This window comes from Xiphophorus couchianus, chromosome 6 (assembly GCF_001444195.1).
Source record: "Xiphophorus couchianus chromosome 6, X_couchianus-1.0, whole genome shotgun sequence".
NCBI lineage: Eukaryota > Metazoa > Chordata > Actinopteri > Cyprinodontiformes > Poeciliidae > Xiphophorus > Xiphophorus couchianus.
In genome coordinates, this window is record NC_040233.1 from 2,826,782 (window position 1) to 2,847,958 (window position 21,177).

General features: G+C 40.0%; 1 protein-coding gene across 1 annotated transcript; it reads right to left on the reverse strand.

The window, feature by feature from the left end:
* Positions 1–494: 494 nt before the first annotated feature.
* Positions 495–20,741, reverse strand: scinlb (scinderin like b). The gene is made up of 17 exons (XM_028021438.1): positions 20,610–20,741; positions 16,969–17,156; positions 15,542–15,696; positions 11,776–11,937; positions 9,791–9,940; positions 9,329–9,418; positions 9,049–9,181; positions 8,033–8,121; positions 7,733–7,948; positions 5,770–5,903; positions 5,596–5,686; positions 4,219–4,389; positions 3,971–4,145; positions 2,137–2,252; positions 1,919–1,996; positions 1,706–1,766; positions 495–1,130 (listed from the first exon to the last, which is right to left on the reverse strand). The coding sequence occupies exons 2-17, from the start codon at positions 17,147–17,149 to the stop codon at positions 970–972; spliced, it is 2,163 nt and encodes a 720-aa protein (XP_027877239.1). The 5' UTR covers positions 17,150–17,156; positions 20,610–20,741; the 3' UTR covers positions 495–969.
* Between the last annotated feature and the right edge of the window lie 436 nt (positions 20,742–21,177).

The window sequence follows — 21,177 nt, forward strand, 5'->3', positions numbered from 1 at the left end:
AGGATAAACATTTTTTTTCTGTAGATTATACGTGTTGAGATGCTGTAAGTGAGGTATAAGTGTCAAGGCGAGGCAAATTGTTTGTATAATACATTTCTACATTTCAGCAACTAGACTATTCAAATTGCTTTACATGATGAAAATATGAAACAAACAAAAAAACATTGCATTGGAGTGGGGCAATAAAGACGCTGTAAAGATGGAACATAAGATTGAAATTCATGTTTCAGTTAATATTAATTGAGTGCAAGTGTAAACAAATAGCTTTTTCCCGTGGTTTAAAGAAACTCAGGGTTTCAGCATCTTTAAAGGTTTCTGGAAGTTTGTTCCAGATTACAGGAGGAGTCTGGTTGCCTTCAAAAGGACAGTGCAGATATAGATTAAGGTGTTGTCTTCCTTTTTTATTTATTTACTTATTTGGCAGATGTTGCAGGATCCGATTTTTTGGTGACATTTGAACTTCCTGTCTTTTAAAATGTTCACATACCCAAAGGTTTCAACGACAAAGTTTTATTTAAAAGCCATTCGCAAGAACATTTCAGGATCGTTTAAAATGGGATCGAACACACTTTGCGTTTACAAATGTCACACGGTGGGTCCTAAAATTCACAAGCAGGAAATTCAACAAAGAAATGCAGGATGTAACTGGAGTGTGTTCATACTAAACAAGACACAAACAGATGTGGCAGGTTTGTCGACTGACGTCGGCAGGACACAGAAACAGAGGGGATGTGCTATTTTTGGGTTTTTTTCATTTTGTTTTACGTTTTACCTGAGGTTCTTGGTAGGTATTATAATCCCTTGTTATACAAAGGCAACAAACTCTGACTGTAAGCTGAGCGAACCTGATAACTGTGGTAACATTATTATTGGCACTTAGGTATTTGAATAAAGCAGGACTTAATCTGCAACATGGAGAGCTGAAAGATAAGGAGCCGAAGTGCAAAGGACAAGGCTGGAGTTCTGTGTTCAGAAATGGGCCCGGATCCTCTCCAGTGGATCCTTGTCCCACATCTTGGGATCCCAAGCCTGGAACCAGCCAGTGAACGTGGGAGGCTCCGCCCCCTGCTTGATGGTGGTGATGGGCAGTCCTTTTCGACCAGATGGATCCGAGTCCACGTAATCCTTGGCTGCGATACGAGAGGTGAAAAGAGAAAAGAAACAGAATTTTATAGCTTCTACTCTGCAGACACTAGACGTTTAAAATTAAGTTTTAACATCTAGTTAATTCAGTCTTAATCAAGTCAGTTCAGTTTATTTGCAGAGCACGCATGTCATCTCAAGGTTCAGCTCTGAACTTCAACTTCCAAGACAAATCAAACCCAGCATGAATATCTATTCTGTCCACAAAGTTAGGAGCTACAATGTGACGCTAGGGGGAATCTGGGTTTCCCTCCTGGATCTGGATCTAACATAAGACGGATGTAAAATAAGTGGAATCAGCACATCTTACAGCAACCTTTTGTCAAACAAAAACCTGAAAACCACACTACTTACGTTTCCAGCAATTTTAAAAGAATCGTCTATTTTTGTCACACATCTTACACGTGAAATTTAGCTTTGTGATAATTCTTTAGGGAGCCTGAATGACCAAAACATGATACATTTATCATCTTTCATTTAAGAGCCACCCCAGCTGTTCATTCAGAGCACCTAACAGAAGAGAATCCCCTCTGTGTTTGTTTACAGCTCTAATGTAACCAACCTATTTTGGGAGCCCCGCTTCTTTCCTCTGCATTCGCCTCGTTGCCAACCCAAAGGAAGAGCTGCGGGGAGCAAAGAGACACAATAAGTAAAAAGTTCAATCAGGCAGCCTACGGCCAAGTGCGATGCTCAAATCAAAACCATGACTCTGCACAGTCTGTGAAGCTTTACGTGCTAAAATTACATTTCAGGAGTGAAAAAACTCTGATCTTACCTGATCCCAGGCATCCAGGATCATGACATCATCAGTGGCCAGGTCTGACTGTGTGAAGTCTCCTGGCACTTCTTCCACCTGAGCACCAGTGCAAATGGAAACTCAGATTCACAGCATGCAGGTTTTACTAATGCATTATAGCTCAATAATAAAATGTCTTTAACTAATATATATTTAGCATCTCCGGATAAAAATGAAGGAAGTTGTTTCCCACTTACAATAAGTCTTCCGGTCTTGTTGGAGCAGCCGAACAGACGAGGAGGTCTGTCTGTGCTCTGCAGGCTCTTTGACGTCTGGTACTCCTTTTTGCCACCCAGAGTAGACCAAAAATCAGCTGGAATGGAAGAGAAAACAACAGCTGTCAACTGAAAGTAGTTTGCTCCGTCTGGGCAGCCGACGATCTGCTTGCTTGAAGGTATGTAATTTTTCTTTATGCTAGTCGAATGAGTTCAAGTCCTCAGGTAGTGAGACGCTTAAAAAAGGACTGGATTGACCAGAGCTTTCTCATATGGAGCATTGACTAACACAGCACTGCCCCACCCTCACCTGTTGCTGCACTGCTGGTCAGATGTCTAGTACAAGACAAATGGGACTGCACTTGCCAAATGCAAAGATAGTCATGTCAGCATATTTGTTAAAGGGGCAGTAATGTGTTTTCCAGGTATATGGTGCTATTTTAAAGCACAATTAAATAACTATGTTACCTTTTACTGCTGTAAAAATGTCATATATATAATTATGACTTAAAAGAAATTTTACTTCCTAATTACCACTTTGAAATTGGGTCTCTTTAAAAACTCCTACTCTTTCTGAAAGCCTTCAGGAAGTCATCAAAACGTCGCTCCTCTATTAACCCGTTAGCAAGTTACTTACTGAGAAGTAGATCATATAATGAGCTCAGCAGATATGGAGTTCCACCAGGTGTTTGCTAATTGCTACTTGTTAGTCTAAAGGAGCTGAGCTGGAGAAGGCTGCTCTGAGGCGGAAGCTTGGAAACTGCACCTCTGAGGAGGAGCTGCGCCTCAAAAGCGGGGCTAGATCCAACCAAGTGTTTTGTACAGCTGAACGGCTGCCATGGAGATTAAGGGATTTCTCAAACATGCATGACAGAATCAAAGCCACACTCCAGGTATGTCTGTGATTGGGGAATAACATTATAACATGACGTAAAGCTCAAAAAAGTTGATTTTACATGATACTGCCCCTTTTAAGTCCTTCTTTCACTCCTGGCCCCATGCCTCAATTCCCAACATAATAAAACTCAAAATAAAATCATTTTTGTCTTTTGGTTTTGTTGTTCCACACCAAGTCCCTGGCTCCCATCTCGGTACCCATTAAAAAACGGGTTAGGTTTAGGAGTTCATGACCTGGTGGTATTCATGACAGGAAATGAATCACAGCCTTCTTGCTCTGGAGACTAGATGAATCATCTGCATCTAGTCAAATTAAAACCAGACCTGAAGCATTTGTGTAATAAAATTATTCTTGTTATTTCTTTGTTTTTCTGTCTTTTATTATTTTATACAATGTATTGTATTGTGTATTGTGATTATGTTTACATCGATTGGGTAGTAAATACTGAACAGAAGACTCTATTTTCAAAAAATGTATTAAATTATTGTTGAACAACTGGCTGACTAGTGTTTTCTCCCAAATTTTGCTGTCAAAAGTTTGTGGACTAGTGTAGCGTGGCCACCAGGGGGAGTATGGAGTAAAGTAATTAGCCAAGTCAGTTGAGGTAAACTGCTTGTGTGAGCGGAAAAAAAATCAGTCATTTCAGTTCGAAAGACTAGTAAAACAATATATATATTTAGCTTTATAAACGCATAATATAATTCCACTTGGTTATTTTTCCCCAGTAATCGCTGTGTTTTTTTTCAGTTAATGAAAATATTCTCTCAATTTCAGTTTTTTTGTTATTTCATTAGTTTTAGTTAACTATAATAACTTTGATAGCCAGTTGTCCATCGAAGGAACCAGAGCTGGTCGGCTGGTAAGAATCTCATTAAATGGTCCACATCTTTATCTGCCTACGTTGACTTTGATACCCACCTGGCTCCTTGCCCTCTGACACATTGCTGGGACTGCCACCCAAAAAGCCCACAACATGCTTGGCTGCGTTCATCTCCTCCTCACTGGCTCCTACGCCTCGCCACACAAACAGGCCTTTCGGGGATTTCAGCACAAACACGTCATTGGTGTTCAGGTTGGAAGCAGAGGCCTTGACCTGAAGGGGAGGTAAAGAAAACTTAGAACCTGTGCTACACCCCATAAATCATCATCCCTGCACACCAACTCACCTCCACGGCCCGTGTGGCACCGGATGAGCTCTGGCGGATGTGAAAGAGACGAGTGGCTTCGGCCTGTGACTGCCCGTCTTTACGAGAAGTTCCGCCACTGTGGATGATCATGGGTTTGCCCTGGAAGATGCTCATCAGGTGGGGAGGCTCTTGACCCTGAGTCACTCTCACCTGTGGATAAGTGAAACTAAGTTATTTATTTAATCCAAAGGAGAGGGCAGCAGCTTCTCCAGTTACTGCAACTGGGTCACAGTTGATAGAAGGCTGACTTTATAACTGTCTTTATGTGACTTTGAAGGTTCAAGCCTGAGTCCATCACTACTCCCACTACATACGCTGGTAACTAATTGCATTATTTCTTATAATCCGAGTGGAGAAAAAAGAGGGGCACTAAGATGGAACCTTGGGGTACCCCTCATATGATTTCTGTCTGATGAAAAATCACATACTGGCAGAAAGAAGTCTGTTCTTTAGGTAAAACTCAAACCAGTCATGTACTGGATCAGAAGGTCATTTCAGTAGTATGTCATGGTACCAACAGAACCATGATATACTGTGATAGATTTCCCCACAGTTCATATTTGCATGTATGCAGATGTCAATGAACACTTTGACAAAGGCAGTCAACTCAATATTCTGTTTATTTGAAATTTTTCTTCTTATGCCTGTAATTCACTGTTCATTCACTTGTTGCCATGGTTGTTAAATGATTACCCATTATATGAAGCTAACAAGTCCTCCATCAAATGAGTCAAGACATAAAAACTCAGTAAAGTGGGTTTATTTTAGCATAACTTTAAAACTTGTTATCACTAAGGAATTAAATTCTGATACATTGGTGTTCTTTTAAAACGCTACTGTGAAATTATAGTTTGTTAAAAATTTAAGTCACACTGCCCTCTGGTGGATATCTGCAGTAGTTATTTTTGTTGGTGTTATCAAATGAAATGACATTGACTGGATTTTTAGATTAGCATGGCATTGGAGTTCTATTTTATGTGATCCTTATCAAGTTACAACTATTTGTCAAGTTGTACCTAAAGTTGGGTGAATACATTAAAAATAAAGTAAATTTCATATTTTCAGTTCTCTGAAGGTTTTAATGTCTCATTAAATTTCAGTTTTCAAAAAAATATTAATTTAATCACATTTTTCATTAGAAAAAAAGAAAATCTTCCCTTATCTGTTAAGGGACTTGCAGATGCAACTTAGCTTAATCTGGTAGAGTGCATCAAACTGTGACATTTTTGTTTGAGCTATACACTGCCCCTTTGTAAATGTAGTTTGTTATTATGATCTATGACTTTCAGAACTAGATACCAGTCTGCTCTGTTTGCCTGCATAGCCAAGAGGTGTCTGTGTGTGTCGTGTTCCAACCTGAACTGGGGATCCTCCCATTGAGTCATCCAGCTTCACTGTGAGGAAAGCTGAAGCCGCCAGTTCATCCTGGGTGCATTTCAGCCCCTGCCTGACGGAGGAACACACACAGTCTGAGAAATTCTCCTATGCATCGCCAGCATTTCTAACTCTGTCTGTGTTCCAGTTCCTCACCAGGTGTAGATTATGTGTTGCTCCCTGCTCCCCTGTCTGTAGCTGTAGAGGATGAGGTAACAGTCTCCGCCGTAGAAGTGGCCGTGAGTAGCAGGATCCACAAGGACCTTATCCCCGCCTTCCACTCGCCAGATCTGAACACCAGAGAATGTTTTTTTTCCCCACCAAGGTTATTATAGTTAACGAGAACGAACAGCATAACAAAAACTGAAATTGAGGAAACACTTTCGTTAACGGAAATAAATAAAAACAATGATCAATGGGGGAAAACTAACTGGAACTATGTTGGGCATTTATAAAACTAACTAAAACATACAGAAATTATTGAAATAATAGCCTTTGGTTTTGTATTTAATAATCTATCTCAAACTGAGGTGAAACTGATATTTTTTCCCACACAGGCAGTTTATGTGAGTGTAACCCACAATTAGCAAAGGACTTTTATTTTTGCGGGCCCACTTCCTGTGTTGCCCGAACGCTGCTAACTTATTTAAAGCCACGCCTCCAGTGCGCAGTAAAAGATCCTCACCTGTTCCACTGTGATTGTGGATTCTGTTGGCGTCTTCCTCAGGAATTCCTCAAAAAAATCTTTGAACATATTGATTTGATTGCTGGGTGAGTTTATTTGTTAACAGTGTTATTTGTTCTATGTGGTACTTCTGCTCAATTGCTCATTGGAGCGTTGTTTTATTAGAATCACTGGCATTGTTTACCTGGACCGTCACCAGGATTCTGTTAGTGCTGATTGTGGCTAAGTACGCCCCACTCTCTTCAAAAAGGTCGGGTTTTTTTTTCTTCTTCCACCTGTCGGATCAGATCCTCATCTGGATCGAAAGATGGCGAGCTAGGAATGGACTATGGACTTTATGATTTGGACAATCAATTTATTCTGAGTCAATTCTCATGTGTCTCATTGTGTTATTGTAATTGTATGTTTTTTTATTCAAATCACTTAATATATATTCACCAAAACTAAAAGCACTGCCTCCTGTGTTTTTTCACACCTCAGGCTCCTTAAAAGGCCACTCTTCCGATGCTGCTTATGTAGCCGCAGTTAGCTGCCTAGCCCATAACTGTTACATGAGCTGTTGGCAGAACAAAATGACGACAGCAAAAGCTGAGAGAAAACACAAGTCAACTGACTTGTCAACTGACTTGTGTTTAACAATGTCTTTAATTACAGTTGTTCAACTGTAATTAAAGACATTTTGTGAAAATGAAATCTTCTGTTCAGTATTCATTACCTAATTGATGTATACATAATCATAATAAAAAAAACATGTTGTTTGACCTTTTTGAATTCTGCACCTTATAATTAACCAAAATATGAAAAACTAAAACTACTACTACATTAAAAAACTAAGCTAAATCTAAACAATATTTACACTGCAAGAACACAAACTAACATACAAGTAACTTTTTAACAAGGTTATTATAGTTAACTTTTAAGTATTTTTTCCTATATTCTGGAATACTGTATATATTTTAGAACATTTGAAATAAGACAGAACTAACTTACAAGTAGCTAAAGGACTAGTTCCATAGGCAGATTATTTATAACACATTTTTCCCATGACATAAGTGAAATAATCTGCCTATAGAGCTAGTACTTTTTCATCAATATTAAGGAATTATTGACTTAAAACAAGCTGGGACATGTTAAAAAGTTACTCGTAAATTAGTTTTGTCTTATTCCACATGTAATAAGATATTTTCACCAGAAGCTTGACCAAAAATACTTGGTAAGATTTTGTGTTTTTGCAGTGTAACTAATAATAACTAATAAAAACAAGAAAACACACTCTTAAAACTAGTTAAACTAATGACAAACAAACAAACAAAAAGTAACAGCAAAATTAAACTAAACTATCCTGAAAAACCAAAAACTATCATAACCCTGTTTTTCACACAGGCTGGCGACCCGACTCTCTGTGCCAGGTTGCTTTTAGAAACACACTCCTACCTGGATCTTGCCTTTGCCATCGTCCACCATGCCGTGCTGGGCAGCCATGGTTGTGTTTGTGTGCAAGGTGGAGGCATCAAAAGGCACTTGTTCCACTTTGGCGATGCGACCGATAGCGTAGGCCTTACTGGGTCCTGTTGTCTCATCCTTGTCCCTCCAGTCGCTGAAGAACTGCTTGAACAAGATCGTTTCTGCTCCGGCAGGAAGGACTTGAATCTGCAGGTGTAACTTGACTGTTAGCTTTAGCTTATCAACACTTTGTGGGACGTTTTTGACTGGTTAGGCATGCAGGGACCTTACCTGTGTTTTATTGCTGTAACCCTTGTCTTTGATGAACTGCTGTCCTGCAGACATGGCGGCTTTACGCTCAGAAGCATTGGCCTTTGGACCTGTTAAAGTTAAAAGGAGAAGACCATCAGTTTATACTGTGGTGCAATTCTAATTTAATTAAATGATTCGTTAAAAAAAAAAAGACAGCAAGAAATACTAAAATGTAGTTTTAGTTCATGTATGGCTTTCCACTCATCATTGTCATAATCATATTATTTTGGATTTTTAATATCACTTTAAGTTGTGCTCTAGAATGGTAGCAGCTCCGTTATGTTAGCTGTGATTTATTCTTTTCATAGACTTTTGTTCATATTTTTTTTTGGTTGAGGTGTTGCATGTTTGCACAACTGTCCCCTCTGGTTTTAGATACAGTGCAGCTGGCAGGACTTTTGTTCTTAATTATTACTTCTGGACAGTTGTTATGACGTACAACGGTGGCAGCAAGATTTTGCTTTTCACGACACGGCCAGCTGATTAGCATCTCAAACACTCAAATGTGTGAATTTTGACCCCGAATCCCGAAAGAGTTCTAAAGGGGTCTTCTTGGAGGCAGAGCTTTACCAAGAAAAAAGTGAAAAGGAAGAAGTTCACACCATCTCTTTCATCGATCATAACAGACAAGGATCATATCCGCGACTCCATCGTCAGACAGATGAGAGAGGAGCGGCAAAAGCAAATGAGGTGGATGAGCAGTGCTTGCCTAATTTTGGAGCATTTCCAGAAATGTCAATTAATGTGCATTGTCCCTACCAAGTAAATTCAATTCAAATTAAACTAAATTTGCTATGTTCATCTTTCTGATTGACTGTCAGTCAAACTTATCAAGCAGCTTTGCTCCTCAAGCTAATGTGGCGAGCTTGAAGATCAAAGATACAATAGTCCAACATTAATGAGGTGTTTTGGCCAATGATGGGTGGATTTAAACCCAGGAGTGTCGCTTTAATAATTTTTCTGCTACATCATCAAGATATGAACACTTTCGGTACCCTTCCAAACAAAGATGTTCCTGTCCACCCCATTGTCCAGGATGTAGCACTCCTCAGGGGACAACATGGCCTGTTTGAAGGGACTGGACGGAGCCACAGCCGTCACCTTCATGGAGCCAGAGGCGTCTGAGATCTGAAGAGCAACAACACACAGTCACATTAAAGTGCATTGATTATGCAAACATGAAATCTGTGGTTTGTAGACTGTAGTAGAGTAAAACAGCTTTGTTTTAGGAGGTTCCAGGCAGTTATTAGACTTTACAGTCAGTTTAATATTTACCATGTAGAGGGCGCCCTTCTTCCTGTTGGAGGTGTCCACCTGGTCATCGTCCGGAGTGCTGGGAGCGATGGTGGGTTTGGATCCTAGAACCTGAACAAACAAGCTGAAAAGTCAGTCACTGTCATTTTGTCTCCATCAGGAAATCAGCAGAATGGCAGCAGTTTGACTGGTTGATGTGAGGTCCCTCTAACTTCAGCCAGATCAAAACTAAACTTAAAAAAAGATCAATCTCAAACTTCCCTCCTGTCCTCGGGTTCATTATTCCTCTGCGATGTAAAGGAATTGTTTACGATGTAACCGTGGCACAGAACTGGCACAGAGACAAAGAGCATCTTTGTGTCCGCCTGTTCCCACGCCGACCAACATTAATTCCACAGAACGATCCTGTTTGAGGCTCACGCTCGATGTGGTTCATCAGGAAAAATGGGGTAAAAAAAAAAAAGGAATGTGAGAATGTTTCACCTCTATGATGTCAGAGGGCTCGCCTCCCTCCTCCACCATGTGCACCTTGGCTCGGCCGTTTCTCTCATTGTCTCTGATGTCAATGGCCACCTGGGAGGCCTTGAGCCGCTCGAAACGGTTACACTCACTGCCGCACCACTGATACACATCCTGCAGGACGGGGAGAAAAAGAGAGGAAAGGATGTTTGAACCCTCAACTGTCTGGAAAGACAAGAAGACAAGAGCATCACCTGCAGCATCATTTATGACTTTAGGAGTCAAAAGACCTACTGGATGTAGAGTAACAGGCCGTAAACCTCCGTCCAATTTTTCACTAATTCAAAATTATATAATCCAATCAAATTTTATTTGTATAGCACATTTCAGCAACGAAGCAGTTCGAAGTGCATCATAAAAACACAAAAATCAACAATTGAAACATTACATTACATTTATTCAACACCAGATACAGTGTGTTGCAAAACTGTTTATCCCCTGTAGTGGAAAAGTTTAAGATTACCACATGATTATAAGTAAAACAATGCCTAACAGTATAATGATTCCTGTGCAATGAACATTCCCATAAAAAAGTCTTCTGACGCCATTTCTCTCACCTTGGTGTCACACCAAGATGAGAGAAATGGCGTCAGAAGACTTTCTCTATTAAATTGTTTCTACATTGCACCCTCATGATGTGCTTGACTCCTCTAGTGAAAGAAGATACGTGTGCTTCAAATCTGTTCTGTAACCAAGTAGATTGTCAAGCTATGTGAATGGAGTGAAACCCTCCCTATAAAACTGTATGCTGTGTTCTGATCCAGGTTCTTTCTCCTGACTGTGTTCAGTGAGCAGAGACTTCAAATGCTGTAACGCCTTTGAATAAATACTGATTAAGAATGTATTCTTTCTCTGGTTCTTTGGGTTTTGAAACAGTTTTTCCTCACTCTTTGTTAAAGAAAACTTTCAGTTTTCCAGCGAGTTGGAGAGATCGAGGGCGACGGGAGATCAGATGCATTAGGAGTTTGACTTCAGTCCACCTCCACATCAAACGAAGGGAGTCTGAGGTCTCGTCCCCAGGACTGGCTACTGACCGGATCCATAAGAACCTTAACAGTGAGGACTGTTTCAATTGGGTTTTGTTGTTGTTTGTTTGTTTGCTTTTTATTTATTTCTGCGGGGACAGGCTCAGACTGCTGGTGAACTAAGGTTAATACTAAGTAGGGAGTAAGGATAATAATCTAAAGAGTAGATAGTGGGTATTTTTATTCTTTTTCCACCTTTAAGGGAAGAAAGTAACTATCTAAAAGTTGGATACTGGCTACTTTAAATCTTTTTTCACCTTTAAGTAAAGAAAGTAGCTATCTAGAAGGCAGATAGTGGGTGTTTTTAGTCTTTTTCACCTCAAAGAGAGAAAGTAAAGAAAGTAACTATTTAAAGGAAGATAGTGGGCGGTTTTTAGCATTTCTTTAAAGAAAGAAAGCCAGTGGAGAAACGTATCACTGGAAAAATGTGTTCTGGATCCTCAAAGAATCCGGAACACATTTTTCCGGAGTGGTCTGATCATACATGACCTAAATATGACATTATTTCAGAATATACATAAATATATATATATATATATATACATTCACCTTTACAGTGATTGACCTCATTCAACAGAGGTCCAGCAAACTAGTGCTAGTCGTCTCACAATAAGTGAATGGAGATCACCTGAGTGCATTGTGTGTCTCAAAGACACTTGAGTATGGAAGGTCCATTCACTGATTCCTCTGTATCCCTGGTTACCACTACAGTATGAAGACTAAGCAACCCTCCAACTAATCACAGAAAAGGTCTAAGTCAGGGGATGGATATAAAAAATCTCAAAGACCCTACACTTTCACTTTAAATTGATAAAAAACCACCAGTAGAATCAAAATGATAGTCATAAAACCTTATACTCTGAACAAATTATGAAGTTATCATTTATCCGGCTGGACATTCAGAAGCATCATACGGACTCTCACCTTTCCCAGGTCGATGATGAAGCAGTCTCCCTTGTTGAAGCTGGACCAGGACATTTCCACCTCTGTTGCTCTGATGGCTCTGCGGCCCTTTACGTGCAGCAGGCGCTTCACGTTCATGTCATTGGTCACCACGTGCTTGAAGCCTGAAGCCACGCCCCCTTTCTGCAGAAGAAAGTCACAGCTGAATGTTGGAGAGCATTCCAAACTCATCACACGGTCCAAACACGTACTTTGTGGTGGGAGGAGAATTCTTTCAAATTAAATAAAGTTTGTTTGTAGAGCAAATTTCAGCAACGAGGCAGTTCAAAGAGCTTTATGCCATAAAGTAACTGTTTTGTCAAATGTTATCATCAAAATCATCATGCATTGTATCAGTTTCAACCACAGAACATAAAATTTCAACTTTTAACCACACTTGATTAAAAATTATCGAATAAATAAACGATTTATTAGAACAGGAGCCACATCGACCATTCAGAGCACTTTACACTCAGTCACACGGTTCTGATCTGTAGATGTTTGGACTTTTAGATTCAGGTATTTTCTGTTTTGATCATTTCTCTCTCATTTGCTTTCTTATATCTGGTCATTTTAGTTATTCCTTGTGTTAGTTCAGTTTGCGTTTTGTCCCTGTTTTTCTTCTTTATCTCACTCTCAGCTGACCATCCTGCTCCCTGTCCCAGCTGTTCATCATTCCTTCACTTTCCCACACCTGCTTCACTCCTCTGTTATATCCACTCTCTCCTCAGTATATTTTAGCTCCCCGGTCACATTGTTTTGTCTGCTGGCTCCTTCTGCTGCTTTTCATTAACACAGGACCTTTTTAACCCTACAGAATAAATATAACCAAATTAGGCAGATAAATTAACTTATAACATGGGGGAAATTTCTTCTTAGAAGTGAAATAGTCTGGAATTAGTACTCTTTTAAAATCAATGTTAAGCAATGGTTGAGCTCCTACCTGTAGCCCAACAGTTACTTGTTAGTTACTTTTGTAGCATAGCAAAACCAGGTTTTAGAAAACATGCAGATTAGCTCCTGATGGGACGTGTTGGAGAGGAGCAGTGTGACTTCTTTGGCAGCGGAGGTTGATGGAAACTAAAGCTGTCATTTCATGAAAACAACAATAAAGGGAGGCATGCAGTTCAGTGGCTGGTTCAGTGGAGCCCTCTGTGGCATGAGTCAGACCTTCAACCAGAGACGGATCATTAAATTCAGAGGCATTCGCTGTTTGGACCTCCAAATGAACACCAGATTTATGCTGTTCTTCCCGCTGTGTGGTTGTTAAAAGTTTCCACGGTAACAATGCAGCCCCTGTTGTTTCCCAACAATGGAGTTGCCAGCCCTGGAAAAGCTGATGAAGTTTGGTTCTGTTGCTGACTGTGAAAGGACGTCTGGACCAACATGTGCAGCTCAGTTTCCAAACCCCAACTGAAGTAGTAAACAAGAATTTGAACTAATTGCATTCAGCTAAAGCTTAGCTTGTAGGTGTGGTTTGTTGGTGTGTGTGTGTGTGTGTGTGTGTGTGCGTGTGTGTGTGTGTGTGTTTGTGTGTGTGTGTGTGCAGGCGTGGGCGTGTGCATGTGTGTGTGTGATTACGTGCACTAGTGGGGGGGTGTGCGTGGGTGTGTGTGTGTGAACTAGATTTTTATATCCTTATAGGAACCTATTTCTGTCTACAATGTGAGGTTGTGGGGACCACTGCTCCGTGTGGGGACATTTTTCTTGATCCCCCTGAGGGGAAATGCAGTTTTTGGGTTAGGAGTAAGGTACGTGAGGGTTAGGGTTAAGCTGTAGAAAATTAATGCAGGTCAATGTAAAGTCCCCACAAGACATGAAAACATGACTGTGTGTGCATGTGTGTCTAAATGAGAAACACATGACTGGTAAAAGTGGTTTGGCTTTGTGCTTCAGATGTCCCCCTTTGAACTAGCTGGTTGGGTGAGTTAAAGCCAATCAAAATCAGACACACCCCGAAGCTGAAGTGGCTCTCAGCGGAACGTGTTGCGTGTTCTCTGAACTTCTAATCATAACTTCCTCTGTGCCAAAGTTCAGAAGACATAGCAATCATTAAACAGGGTAATTATGTGTAGGTCATCTGATCATAGCTTCTTCTTCTTCTTTTTCATTCCATTGGTCATTCTGACTCTCACAGTGTACGTGAATTTTGTTCCCTTTTATTTAACCTGGTGAAACTTTAACTAGAAGCAGCAAAAAGGTCAAAACAAAAAGAGTTTTTTGTTTAGACTGATGACATTTCATCAGTCAGTCGTCAACTCAGTGCTGAAGTTTTGTTTTATTTATAGAACATAAAGTTTTGTGACTGATGAGCTGCATGATGCCGGGATGATGGGACGTCCTTTTAGTAAATAATTGTTAATTAGCAATAAATCAGCAATGAAAACATGCTTTACATTGTGTGATAAAAATAAAAAATAACTGCCACTTGTCAGCTTCCTTGTAGACAAGTTTATTTACAACCTGGCCGTTTACACACATCATCACATTACATCCACGAACTTCATGGGGATTTTATGTGATCGACCAACACAAAGAAGAAGCACATGTTAAATAATTGGAAGGAAAATGATGCATAGTTTAAGAAATAAAAAGATGAAATGTACGGCATGCATTTGTATTTATCCCCCATGCATGCTACAGCTTTCAGATTTCTAGTTTTCAAAACAAGGCATCCTTTTCCACCCACTTTACAGAGGTTACTACTTCATAACGTGATACGTGACAGACTTAAGCGATAAAATACAGTGACGTTTGTGGCAGCGATAAAATACAGTGACGTTTGTGGCTGTGACATAAGAGAATCAGCACAAGTCCAAGAGGAAAGAACAGTCTCACAAATGATACCAAAGAGTTATCAAATTTATCATTTAAATTCATTTATTTGAATTTATTTGTATGTTATTTTTATCTTTGTTCTAGAGTTTAAAATATATTTCTTTTTTTTACATAAAGTGTAAAATATAAAAAACTTTTAATGTTTGTTTGAGTGTTATTAGTTTGTGTTCTAGTGAACGCCGGTTCTTCATGTCGTTTCCATGATGAGGGGGTATGAGTTCGAAAACAATCCTCACTCGTGCCAACTGATAGTGAAATACTTCTCTATAACCTGGTTCATGGTTGAAAACCACTGATTTATTCCCTCTATTTTCTGTAAGGTTGATGGTCCTTCTATTTATCTCTAAAATACTCAACTTCAAAGGGACTTCCATCATTTTTGGAACAGCTTCAGTAGTTATAAGATGAAAATGCAGTCTTCGATCTCCTAAGTTCTTTTCTTAACAAAAGGAGGCAGAGATTTTGCCTCTGCTGGACATTAGTGAGAAACAGGAATTGTAATGATTATGAGAGTGCAAATGAACCCTAAGTTTGGTTTTCAACATTATTTCCAAATGTGAAGACATGCATATATAGAAAAATAGTTAAAACGGCTATTTAAGGCAAATATACAGGATTACAAAATTATTTTAATGAAGGTCACGTCTCAACATATTTGATTTTCACTCAACTGTTTCAGGATTTTGTTTTATTCCACGCCAGGAAATGTTCCAACTTTTTGTTAAAGGATGTGTGTAAAAAGGTAAGCAATGAAGAAAGTTATTGATTGTATTTGATTAACAGCTGAAAGGATCAAAAACAAAGGAAAGGTGAAAACAATGTTGAAAAGAACACAAACATGTTTTATATTATCGGGTTAAAATACATATAAACCAGATAATATTGTGCCCAGTCAGAGAGTGAAGCTCACCTGGTACTTGATTCCTGACTTAAAGTATCCCAGGAAGGTGTTGGACTCGTAGTTCTGCACCTCCCTGTACTGGACCGGCCCACCGCCCAGGAAGTCGTCCAGCTGCGTGGCAAAGATGGCCGCCGCCCCACTCTCATCCTGCGAGCACTCGTTGCCTGCAGAGGACAGAGACAGCAGCTCTCTGTGTTTTAGAAGGACTGAGCTTCTTTCAGAGCAAACGGCTGCTCTCAGGTTGGTTTAGTCACATTAACCAAACAAACATATCCTGAATGACACATTGCTTTATTCCACCTTACCAGACTTTATTTGTATTTCTGTGGTTTAAAGATATTTTCCTGCTGCATTACACACAGCAGTTTCTGTTTTTGGGTCCCTGTTCTTGTTTTGCAGCTGAAGTATTCAGGGAACAACTGACTCCAGGTTTAAGTTCAGAATGTTCAGAGAAGTTAAACCTGACTGGCTGCGCTGGGGGGGCGGAAAATGAAAACCACAGAAAAGAGAAAATGCTAATGGAATTTCACAAGCAGCTCTGACTTTCAGGGTAGAATTTTTCAGCTTGCCATACAAGAGAGGATGATTTATATCCTCTTCTGGATACAAAAGAGAATACAATAGCAAGTCAAATAGCAAGTTCATCTTGCTATTTCATCCTGAAATAGCAAGATGAACTTGCTATTTCATCTTGTTTTGGTTGTTTTGTGTGTAAACACTGTGTTGCATGCATGCACAATACTTGCATCAGCTTTGAGAGGAAGTGAAATTTAGAATTATCATAGCAAGACATTAAAAAGCACTGTAATGCATAAACTGTGAAAGACCGATGCAAAGTTGTGCATTGGTCTAAAGTAAAAGTAAGAAAAAGAACCCATGGTGTTAAATTTCTTTTAAGTGTGGTGTGCATTTGTATTCAATCCCCCAGAGTCAGAACTGCAGAACTATATTTTGCTGCAGCTGCAAATATATATAGGCAGACTATTAAATATTCTGCTTATTATTCTTCGGAAATTTCAGATATGGTCACCATCCCAAAATATTGGCCTATGTCATTTTTGGACAAAAAAAAAACTTCTGGAAAAAGATGACTTGGGCCATTCATTTAAGAAGGTGATGTCATGCCACCAAATCCCAAATGGATTCAGGTCTGGACTTTGACTGGGCCACTCTGACACCTTTATGTAAGCCTTTCCATTGAAGCTCTGGCTGTATGTTTAGGATCATTGTCCTGTTTGTCTTTTCTTTGAAAATGTTCAAATGGCTATGAATAATTTCGTTAGTCAATGTCAAGAAATAAACATTGCATTAGAAAATGAATAGTGAAATCATAAAATCTACAGTCAGGGCAGACTTAGAATACGTTTTGTCCTGCAGGAGCTCTCTCAGTCGTCTTGGGGTTTTATGTGTGTTTTATGTGTGTGTTGCAGTCTCACCCAGCCACATGTGTATGTTGTAGGACGGTGCTGCGGTGGTGAAGAGCAGCAGGTAGGCGTCCCCCGTGTAGAAGCTGCCATGCAGCCCTTTGGGGACGGGCTTGAGGTCCATGTTCTCAATGCGCCACACCTGCAGCCCCGGGCTCTTCCCCGCATCTTGAAACTCCTTATGGGAAACCATGATGGCTCTGAGGGGAGAGATGGGAAAACATGGAGATGCAGGAGAGACTAAAGTTTAAGCTGATTTAGCCTGGAAAGAATTTGCAGAACATAGATGTTTGTGAACCTAAAGGCAGGATAGATGGTAAAGAGTCAGAAAACACACAGCCAGCATAAGCACACAGTGACAAGTAGGTTCTATTTTAGCATCGGTGTCATGATGTGTTTCCTGAGCAGCGCTCATAAACAGGGGATGTAGTGAAGAACAGAGAGAGCGGAACCTGCTGTGGTTATCAGTTATTAACTTGTGATCTATTGTCTTATTTGAATATTTGGTGCTTTTATAAAACTAGATAAGTCAGTTCTGAAAAACCTCACTTCTCCCCACTGCTGGGGATAAGTGCATCCTCAGGTATTAATCGAAAGTGAAAAAAGTGAATCAGTGCATCCCTAATAATGAGCAATAGCATCAGTCGGGTATTAAGGACAAATAAAAACAACGTTAGTGTGCATTAGAAGTGAGCTGCTAACGTTCTTTGGTCACAACCTGGAAGTGAAACTTGATTTATTGTATCTTGGCCACGGCGCCATTAGCCCAACACTTTGCTCACCTTTGAGGATGTTGTGGCTTTTTGAAAAAAACACATGACAATGACATTTGTGTGAAAATGCTCTAGGTGTCCTATCTGGTCACTTACTGCTGAGGTGAACTAGCACTGGCCGCACCAACAGGGTATGAAAAATGATAAATGAATAATGATAAAAGATGTCCCACCCAAAAAAAAAGTTTTGGAACCCCATATTGGAACCAGTGGGTCTCTGAGGTACCTGTGAAAACCCAAAATGTGACCTTAATCAAAATTCATCAAGTGCTGGTTAGTGCTGTCTGCTGACCAATAATACTGCTGTGACTGTCGGACGTTCCAGTTACTGCCTGTATCGCTGCTCCACCTTTTAAAACCAACGTTTGTCATCCAGAAGCTCCAACGGGAGAATAATACCAAAAGCACACCAAACCGGCGTTGAAACACAGAAAGCCGGAAGTTTCAGAAACACTGAAGTTTTACAATGAGCCGACCTCATTTCTACTAAAATGGAGCGGCCATTTTTAAAAGCTGGATCAATGCAATCTGAATGAGGTAGATAGGAAGAGAGGTCGAGTTGACGGTCCGAATTATACCAAGTGCTATCAAAATAAAGGTGGGTGTGTTTGGATATAATTGAGCCTGTATGTATAATTCTGACTTTGATTAGAGACGATGTGCATTCATTTCAAACTGGTGCATCTAATTCTTACTGTTGCAGTTCATTAACCCATTAGCTGGCAGTATCCCATCCATGGGACAAATCTAGTTTGTTTGAATATTCTGCCTTTTTCGCCGCCAGTTCAGGGGTTAATGTAGTTTGTTGGAAAATTATTCCACCCTGGGATCGGTTGCATCACTAAAAGTTATGAATTTATTATGATATTCATACTGATGATGAGCATGGGCAGCCGACTGTAAAGTCACACTGTAAAAAATGAACTGCAATATTTGGTTGATTTAGCCTGTCACAGATAAAAATGCTACCGGATTTTTTTGGACTATCAGCCGTTACTTTTCTCCCACTATTTGAACCATGTGGCTTTTAGCCAGCTGCCACTTTTCTGTGGATTTTTCTTCAGCCGCCAGGGGGCTCTTTAGCAGGACGTGAATCAGTGGAAGTCAAAATTGGAAATCAAAAACTAAATACTTAATTTCGAGCTCAATATTAAACATTTAATATTTGCAAACTAAATATTCAGCTGTTTTTTTAACTAAATCTTTAATTTACAAACTAAATATTTAACTTGTGAATTAAATATTTTGTTTGATGAAAATGCTAAATAAATCAGAATATTGCTTTTTTTAATCATAGATGAGTGCTCCATCTGTACTATTTTATTAAATAAACACCTGAAAGTGTAAAAAGTAACTCTTCCTGTTTTGATTCCGGGCCGTAAACTATAACCCTATATAGCTTATAGTGGATAAGCTACAGTATATCCACATCTTTATGTGGACAGATCCACATCTATGAAGCTATCAACAGATATGTAATCAGCATCTGTGCTCAAACAAACAGGCTAATCACCTTGTAGCCATGGTGATGAGACTGACCAACCTTTTAAAGTCACATCCGTTTTTTAAGCAGCTCTTAGGATTCCCATCAGACTGAATGGGGCCCGGTAGAATTTAATTTGTGGGGCCCACAGATTGATGAACATTTAAGACAACAATGAGTCAAGAATACATTTCTTGAGTTGACTAGTTCATCCTGTCAGATATTATTTATTATAGGTAGAGTGTTGCAGAATCTGAACGTGTTAACGTGAAAATAGTCCATTACTCGTTGAGATTGCTTTGCAAATAACATTACAGGAAAAAAACATGCTGAGATATTTCCTGTGTCATTCAGGAGCTCTCGGACGCCCCCTGGTGGCGTGGAGGCTTCCTGCAGCGGCTTAGTTGCGTATTCGTCTGGCCGACTGTGTTAATAAGCATTACTAAGTCTGGGACTTTTAATAAATAAAAACTGAAAAGTGAGTGTCGGTACTCACTTTTCAGAGATTATACCGACTGCCTTTTCCGTGATTACACAAGAGCCAGATTACACGTCTGCGGGATTACAGCTGCTGAGAGCCTGACTCCGTCTACTTCAGCAGACGGAGTCAGGCTGCATGATGTGCGCCAAGCTGATCAGAAAAACACACATGTCATAATAACCTTAAGGACTGTTATTACAGAGGAGTGTGCTCAGCTGAGTGTCAGCTCATCCAGCTCAGGTTTCAGAGAGGAAAGCGGACTTCCTGTAAGATCTCCGCAGATCGATCAGCGCGGCCATCCCGCTGTCTCCACTGCAGCGACTAATGCACTTTATCAACAGTCACTGCAGTTACACTGAGGGGGCATGGAGCGAAGAGCATGCATGAAATTTACTCATTCATTCTTAATCTCAGACTTAATTTATTATTTTTAATATGAAATATGCATTAAAAATGAAAACAGACTCCAGTTTCCAGTGCATTTTTTCTTTTCTCTTCCCCCCCCCCGAGCAGTATATAAGATTCAAGAACTTTGCGCACTTTAACCGTATTTTGCACTCTATTTGATTTACTGCGGATATTACCAATCATAAAGACACCAAGATGTGCACCAATAACTGACCCCAACCTCTACAACCTCCTTCTGCTCTCACACTGCGATCGTCCCAGCAATCCCAGACCCCCCCCCCCAAAAAAACACGCGCGCCCACACACACACACACACACACACAGAGAGAGAGAGAGAGAGAGAGACATCTGGAAAATCTCGCAGTAATCCTGCGAATCCCGCACAAGCAAAGAGCCCAAAAGAAAGCAGCAGATGATCAGAAATAGTCAGAACTCTGGAAGTAATCATCAGAATCATTCTGTAAAACTGAACCGAATGTTCAGAACCCAAAGCAAACGGGTCACTCACAGTTTTATTTTAGGATGAATCACACAAGCAGAGGAGCAGAAGTGCCGCTGGAGGTTGGAGATGAAGGAGTGGGCCGTCTGAGGACGGTCTTTATGTTTTACCGTGAAGTTTAAAAAAAAGAGACGAGGAGGAGGAGGAAGAGGAAGGCTGTGGACCCGTGTCAGAGGAGGGAGGCGCACTGATTGGTCCGCAGCAGCAGGAGTAGATTTAGTCCTGTCACTCTGCGCTGTTTAGAAACCACTTCAGCTTTTAAATGTCAGTCAACATTATGGCCACCGAAAGGGGAGGAATAAAACAAAAAACTTTCACCCCAAGTTAATCTCTCTGCGTGAAAAGTTTAAAATCATTATCATTTGGTCAGAGTTCCCTGCCAACTTCCTGGCATTGTTTTTTTTTTTCTTCTTTTTGGGAATCGCCAAATATGTCTTAAAGTGGCAGTATTATGTTAAATTATTAATATGTTAATAGTAATAATGTTCAACTTTTTTTAGCTTTACATCATGTTGTAATGTTATTCCCTCATCAAAAACATTCATGGAGGGTTGCTTTCATTCTTTCAAATTTCTTG